The sequence below is a fragment of the Nicotiana tabacum genome, chromosome 9 (genome assembly GCF_000715075.1).
Source record: "Nicotiana tabacum cultivar K326 chromosome 9, ASM71507v2, whole genome shotgun sequence".
Taxonomy (NCBI): Eukaryota; Viridiplantae; Streptophyta; class Magnoliopsida; order Solanales; family Solanaceae; genus Nicotiana; species Nicotiana tabacum.
This window is the reverse complement of record NC_134088.1, coordinates 93,490,091-93,497,636: the sequence shown is the minus strand read 5'-3', so window position 1 is coordinate 93,497,636 and position 7,546 is coordinate 93,490,091. Positions and strand designations below refer to the sequence as shown.

At 30.4% G+C, this 7,546-nt stretch overlaps 1 protein-coding gene across 1 annotated transcript; it reads right to left on the bottom strand.

Moving 5' to 3' along the window:
- Positions 1-985: 985 nt before the first annotated feature.
- On the bottom strand, positions 986-2,635 carry LOC107829492 (F-box/kelch-repeat protein At5g26960). Its single transcript, XM_075222358.1, has one exon. The coding sequence runs from the start codon at positions 2,396-2,398 to the stop codon at positions 1,187-1,189; it is 1,212 nt and encodes a 403-aa protein (XP_075078459.1). The 5' UTR covers positions 2,399-2,635; the 3' UTR covers positions 986-1,186.
- Positions 2,636-7,546: the final 4,911 nt, after the last annotated feature.

Sequence of the window (7,546 nt, the reverse complement as noted above, 5' to 3'; positions counted from 1 at the left end):
ACGTTTTTTCACCAAGGGGTAGCTGCTACGCCCTTACTTCTTGCTTTAGAAAGATTGCTCGTTGCTTTTGCAAGTATCATAAGTGTTTGATTATTTTATCAAATGTGTATAACTATCTTATAGGAGTAATTGATTTATAACATATTATATGACATAATCGGGAAAATAATTTGAACCGAAAAGAGGGGAAAAAAAATAAATTGGATTAAACTTATTTTGGTTCAGATTGAATTGCAATTTTCCAAAATAAAAAATAAGAAGTCTAAACCGAATAGTGCAAAACTAAGAGCCGATTTGGATTAGCTGAATAAAAAGTAGTTTTCAAGTACTTGCGTGTAAAATGTACTTTTAAACTGCTTGAGCTCAATTTAAAAAGGATTTTTATTTTATTTTTAATCCGCGCCAGAAATTATTTATATTCGTTAACTGAAAAGGTGTATAAAATTTATATATAACATATAGAATATATATATATTCGACTATTATTTTGTAAGCGGCTATATGCTATCATTTTCTACCAAATTTGTAAAAACAACAGTTACATGTGTTGGCTAGAGTTAAAAGTAACAAAAATTATACACTTTGCTATGCAGTCAGAAACATATAGGTAGACAATTGCGCATCTTCGTCAAAACCCTCATAACCAATAGTAAAAAATATCAAAACACAAACTTCTAGTTTCTAGTTAAATAAAAGCACTGATCAAGCTTTTTAACTAATCCAAATACCGTCTAAATCAAAACACGGAACGTAAATGATGCTCGGCCGACACACAGACGGTAAGGCTGAAATTTTTGCTCTAAATTCTAGTTTCTCTAATGGCAACTTTTAGTCATTTTAGAGGTCAACACAAGTATAATATTGAACAATTAACACTCTCTAAATTACAATCAATTTGTTATAATCTGTGCATATAAGTTGCTACAAAGTTAAGTACGAGCCAAAAGCCCATTTTCTCAGCAAACATCACAAATTGACCTAAACATAAACAACAAAACTATAGTATATATTAGTTGATCTTTATATGCAACTTTTAAGTTTTAACCAACATTTTGAAATTAACATGTATCAACTTGTTGAAGATAGTGATTGCCAAAAGTTTCTTCTTTTACCAATGAGGAAGAAAGAATACAATGTTATGAATTACAAGTACTTTCTTCTATGATACAAGATCACACCGCGCAAATTAGCACTCAACACAGACGCAGGCGGCTCGGCGAATGACCTCCGGCAAATCGGCCACACGGCTCCATTCGCCGGCGGCACAGTCGTAGACCAACACCAACCCCTCCTTCATCCCCCTCTCTACCCTCCCACTCCGCCGCAGCAAGTCGTCTATGCAACCATTCACTTGTATTAGCACCACCTTCTCTCCTATCCCCACGCAGCTGAACCTCACCGTGCTGTCTAGTCTAACCTGCGCCGGTAGTGGTGGCGATTTTATCCTACACCATCCACCAAACCCGTTGCTTTTACGTGACCCATTAAACTTCCAAAATGAAAGCTCCACTGCATGGCTTGAAAGTACATAGATTTGCCCAGCTGCCGCGCATGCCGCCACCACGCAGCCGCCGCCGGGGACGGCACGGCTCCTCAACCAAACACCGTTAGCCACATCGTATAAGTCCATCGAGCTCGCGTAAACATGAGCCGCGTCTGCCCCACGCGCAACCACTCCGTCATTCCCCGATGCGCCGCCGATCTTGAGCCCTCCGACGATATAAAACACGCCGTCTACAGACGCGCCAACACATCCGTACCTCTTCCTCGGAGCGTTCGCCACCACGCTCCACGCGTCACTCGCCGGATCGTACTCCTCCACCGCTGCAGACCTTGCGCAACCTCCGGCGACGTAGATTTTCCCGCCTACAACCGCCGCAGCAAACTTCTTCCTCGGGAAAAGTGGCCCTTCTCTAACAACCACAGTACCAGTCCATGTATCACACCGGAGCATCGCCGCCCGACCAATGACGTAAATTCTCCGACCAATGGCCGACAAACGAGAATGCGAGAACAGAGAATAAAAAGACCCATCTTGAAAAGAGCAAATCTTCCAAGAACAGTCATTTTTCAATCTGTAACTAGCAGTAAAAAGAGTGGAATCAGAAACTGAAACGGCGAAGAGGGTGAGGCGTATAAGGTTATTACGGTGACGGAGAAGGTGAAAAGACGGGGAATCGAGAAGGTGGGACCAACGAGAGCAGACTAAAGGCAAAGAACGGAGGGAAGAATGTGGGACCCGTGAGAGACATTCAAGGAGGAGGTCATCTGGGAGTTCAGAAATGGTAGTGGTGGTGGTGGTGGTGGGAGTAGGGTGGTGGGGTGGTGGATGTTGGGGGTTGGGGAAGCAAGATTTCATCAGCCATGAGAAGTGCCGTGAGTTGCAGCTATCAGACATCGAATTGAAAAATCAAATTGCTTTTTTCAGGTTTTTGAGAATTTGAGGACTTAATATGAAGGTATTTGGGGAGGGGGGGATGAGCTTTTCTTCCAATCAGGGAATGTGTAGGTCCCTTGCTCTTCCTAATCTGAATCTACGGTAAAATTTAATTTTTATTTGGATATGGACTGTACAAATAAAATAGAAAAAGGTACAACAACTGATGCGTAATGCTTACCTTTTTTAGTTTGAAATTATTGTAGTAATCGTAGTTGTTGTAAAATTGAGAATTTCATTCTTAATTAAATATCTCTAATTTAAGTTGTGGGAATAAAATTACAAGAAGGTTTTTTAACAGTGAATTCTAATTAATCAAAATTTCAAACCATATGGGACCAGAGGCTCGTATGTAGCATTGTACTTACTCGTTCAACTGAACTCATAACTTTTAACGTAAATTATAAATTTATGTGCAAAAAATTATTAAATTTATAACAAATAGTATATATGAATCTATAGCTTTAAAAATATAATAAGTTAAATTTTTTAAATATTAAACTCATAAAATTTAAATTTTGAATCTGTCTCTATTAACGCCAAATGATACACGCAAAAGAAAAGTGAAACAAGAATAACACAGTTATACTCATAAATGAACCTGAGGAAAATGATAGTCAATAAATGCCAAACAATTCATTAAATCCTCGTAAATGAGTTTTCTGTTGCCACAATGATATGAATTAAAGGTGCTATGAGGTTCTATATGTAGCCTTCTTTTTTCTTTTCGTTTTCCTCGTTAAGTACTTCAAGTGATCCACTTTACTGAAGTATTAAGTAATACTCCCACCGTCCAAGTTTAATTATCAATTATACTAAAAATAAATATCTACTTTTATTTGTTCAGTTTGAAAAAACTAATGAATAATCTACCATCTTATACCTATTTTACCCTTATCATTTATCAACACTTGGATTTATAATAGTCAAAGTTAAATTTTCAATAATAATAATTAGGGATGATATAGTAAAAGTATTATATTATTTATTATTTCTTAAGGGGTGTGTCAAGTCAATAGTGAATAAGTAACTTGAATGAAAGAAGTATCACATAAATTATCTGAATATTGATACATCGGAATGGGAAATTATCATCACGAATTGCTGTGAAATGGATAAAATTCATTTCTAGTTTTAAGAATGATAAAATTTTAATAGACAATACTTTTTCCTTTAATGAATAATAGTGTTAGTACCCGAGCGATGCGCGGATTATTTGAAAGTATATTAATATTATAAAGTTATTATATAATATATAATATTATTTTAATAAATATTAGTTGTTGTTTTATTATTTATTATAGTTTACACAAATATAACAAAATCTATACAAAATTAAAGGATACGCATCATATAGTAATTAAATAAATTTGTTGTTCCTTATTTATTCTTTATTGAATTAGCACGTACTTAGTAGTTAGTACTATACGTTTACTAATATGACTTGTATTAACTTGTCAATTGGTTTAATATTTTGATGATTTAATATAACATAGATATATATTTTCTTATTTTGAAATAATATTTTTATCTTTAAATTGGAAATCAAATTATTTTCTATATAACAAAATATTTCTAGTATTTTATAGATATAGACTGCCATGTTAGGAAGAAACTACTCCCCAATTTGAATTAAAAGTTTTGTTTTTCTTATTTTAGTTTTTTATTTTGAATAATTTTAAAACTCCAAAATTGTTAACTCAAAGAGAGTAACTAATTATTAACAACACATAATGCATAATTTAATTTTTTTTAAAATTTAAATTCAAAAAGAAAACTAATTATTACCTAACCTAACTAGCTTTGTCCTAAAGTGCCAAGTGGCCTATTGTGAGATTGCCACTTGGTTTGATGTGGAGGCTTTTTCCTCTCCTATTAATAATATATAGATATAGATATAAATCAAATAAATTATTTGTTTCTTATTTATTCTTTATTAAATTAGCAAGTACTTAGTACTATACATTTACTAATATGACTTTTATTAACTTGTCAATTGGCTTAATATTTTGATGATAATTCTCTTTTAATATAACATAGATTTATATTTTCTTACTCTAGAAATATTCTTAGATTTTAAATCTCATTTTATTAATATTATAGATTAGTTTTTTTCATTTTGAATTCTACATATAATCAAAATGCTATCATATTTAAATCAAATTATACTTTTGAATTTTTAAAAAATATAAACAGATAAGTAATCTTACTATTTTGTCATAAATTTAATGATATTCTTAATAATTGCTATTTTTGCATTATTTGCCATAAGCAAGTGAAATTTTATTTTATCTCATCTCAAATATTTCTATCTATAAATTCGAAATAATATTTTTGTCTTTAAATTCAAAATCTAATTATTTTTTATATAAGAAAAAATTTCTAGTATTTTATATATATAGACTGCTATATTAGGAAGAAACTACTCCTCAGTTTGAATTGACAACTTTATTTTTCTTATTTTCGTTTTTTATTTTAGAATAAATTAAAAACTTCAAATTTGTTAACTCAAAGAGAGTAACTAATTAGTAACAACACGTAATGCATAATTTAAATTTTTTAAAATTTATATTCAAAAAAGAAAAATAATTACTACCTAACTTAATTAATTTTGTCCTAAATTGCCAAGTGGCCTATTGTGGTCGCCACTTGGCTTAATGTGAAGGCTTTTTCCTCTCCTTTTAATAATATATAGATATAGATTTTAAAACTCCAAATTTGTCAACTCAAAGAGAGTAACTAATTATTAGCAACACGTAATGCATAATTAAAATTTCTTAAAATCTAAATTCAAAAAAAAAATTAATTATTACCTAACTTAACTAACTTTGTCCTAAATTGCCAAGTGACCTATTGTGAGGTTGCCACTTGGCTTAATGTGAAAGTTTTTTCCTCTCATTTTAATAATACTAGTGGTCGTACCCGCGCGGTGCGCGATCAATATTAAAAAATACTAATTAAATTGTGATCATGCCTGTTTGAACACTAGATTATATTGCTTTAATAAATTTCAATTGTCATCTTATTTGTCAATACGTTATACCCAATAATAAAATTTCTATTAAATTAAGAAATTTCTATAGTCATCGAATAACTTTCGGGCTTGTTTGAACATTAGATCGTATTGCTTTAATAAGTTTCGATTGTCATCTTATTTGTCAATATAATATACCCAATAATAAAATTTCTATTAAATTAAAGAGATTTCTATAGTCATCGAATAACTTTTCTATAGTCCTCTTCTTTTAATAATATATAGATATATAGATTGTTTGTTCCTTATTTATTCTTTATTAAATTAGCAAGTATTTAGTACTATATATTTACTAATATAACTTTTATTAACTTGTCAATTGGCTTGATATTTTGATGATAATTCACTTTTAATAATACTCTTGTCTTGAGAATCTCAATACAGTGTGAATCAGAGTTTTAGCTGGTCAAAAATTCAAGCTTGACTTATGAAAGTTGTTAATCCCCATCATAACCTAATTAAGTAGTTCAAAACATCTTATATTGTTTGGTTTTATACGATTCATCACGCATGTTTACTTGAAAAGAGTAATAATGTTTTAAATTTAGTTTTGTTTTTTGTTTTTTTAGTTGCCACTCACTCCGTATCATATTATCTGGTATGATTTTTTTGTACACGTCCTTTAAGAAAAAATAGTTAGGATGAGATTTTTTTGTACACGTCCTTCCAACAGATATTGCATGAAACAAAACTAAATTCATCTTTCCTTCAAAATCTTTTCAAGCGAGAGATTTGAAAATTTTCCAACTAGAATTATTCTGGAGCCAAAAATTTAATTTGAAAATTACTTTAGTCCTATTTGAAAATTTAACATTCGCCACCTAAAATTTTTCATAAAAAAGAATGCTTCATACCTTAAATCTTAAAATGAACATGGATCCAACACAAGGTAGACTTTCTTTATTTGGTCTTCAATCTTATTCATTGAATCGTCAACCTTAAAATCCCTTGAACCTTTTATATCGCTAAAATTCTTAACATTGTCTTCGACTTCATGATGCGTTGAATCTCCAACAATCAACTGAGTTTTCCTCCCTTCTCCATTTTCTCATAGTAGCATAATTTTGGTTTAAGAATAGACTTTATAATACGATGGTGAAAGTTATTAGGATTTCGGTATTTATTGATTGTATTTGTGTAAAATATGATAAAGTGTTTAAGAATATATGGTTGACTTATTGGTATTTGAACAAAGTTATACATAATTGAGGTGTATGTAGTCTTTAGGGATAATTATTACTAAGGATAAAAAAGAAAAAAATAATCGATTTTATCTTGAACTTCTAAAATGACAAATAAGTTGAGACAACTATTTTTCGGGGTAAATTTTACATATGGTCATATAACTATGACTTTTTTTCACCAAAGTCATATAACTTTATTTTCTCACACAAAAATCATAAAACTTTCACTAACTCATACAAAAATCATAGTGGTCGAAAAATAAATTTTTCGGTAGTATTTTCTTATTTTACGTTTTTATAAATTTTCTAGTACTTTTACATTTTTTTATATTTTCAGTCTAATAAATAATTACCCAATTAAAATAGAAGAAATATGAGTATATTTTTAGCCGCTTCTAAAATAATAGACGATAATATATATATATATATATATATATATATATATATATATATATATATATATATATATATATATGTGTGTGTGTGTGTGTGTGTGTGTGTGTGTGTGTGTGTGTGTGTATGTGTGTGTGTGTGTGTGTGTGTATTATATACATATGACATACACATTTTATATATATTTTGGTTAGCAAATGCAATTAGTTTCGATCGATCAGTTAATTTTATATTTTTCTCTTAAAATAGGAATGACCCAACCCAATCTGACCCAATACCCATATACGTAAGTTAAAATAATACTAAAAGTGAATTCTTCCCCCATAAAAATTTAATTCATAATGCATGAGATTCTAACAAAAAAAAAGAAGAAGGTATAATTAGAGAGCACTTGAAATAAAAATGATATCAATTTGAATAAAAATCTTGAAAAGAAAAATAAAAGATAGAAGTATCATATTTTGAAGGATTTACTATTCACTTTTAGTATTATTTGAA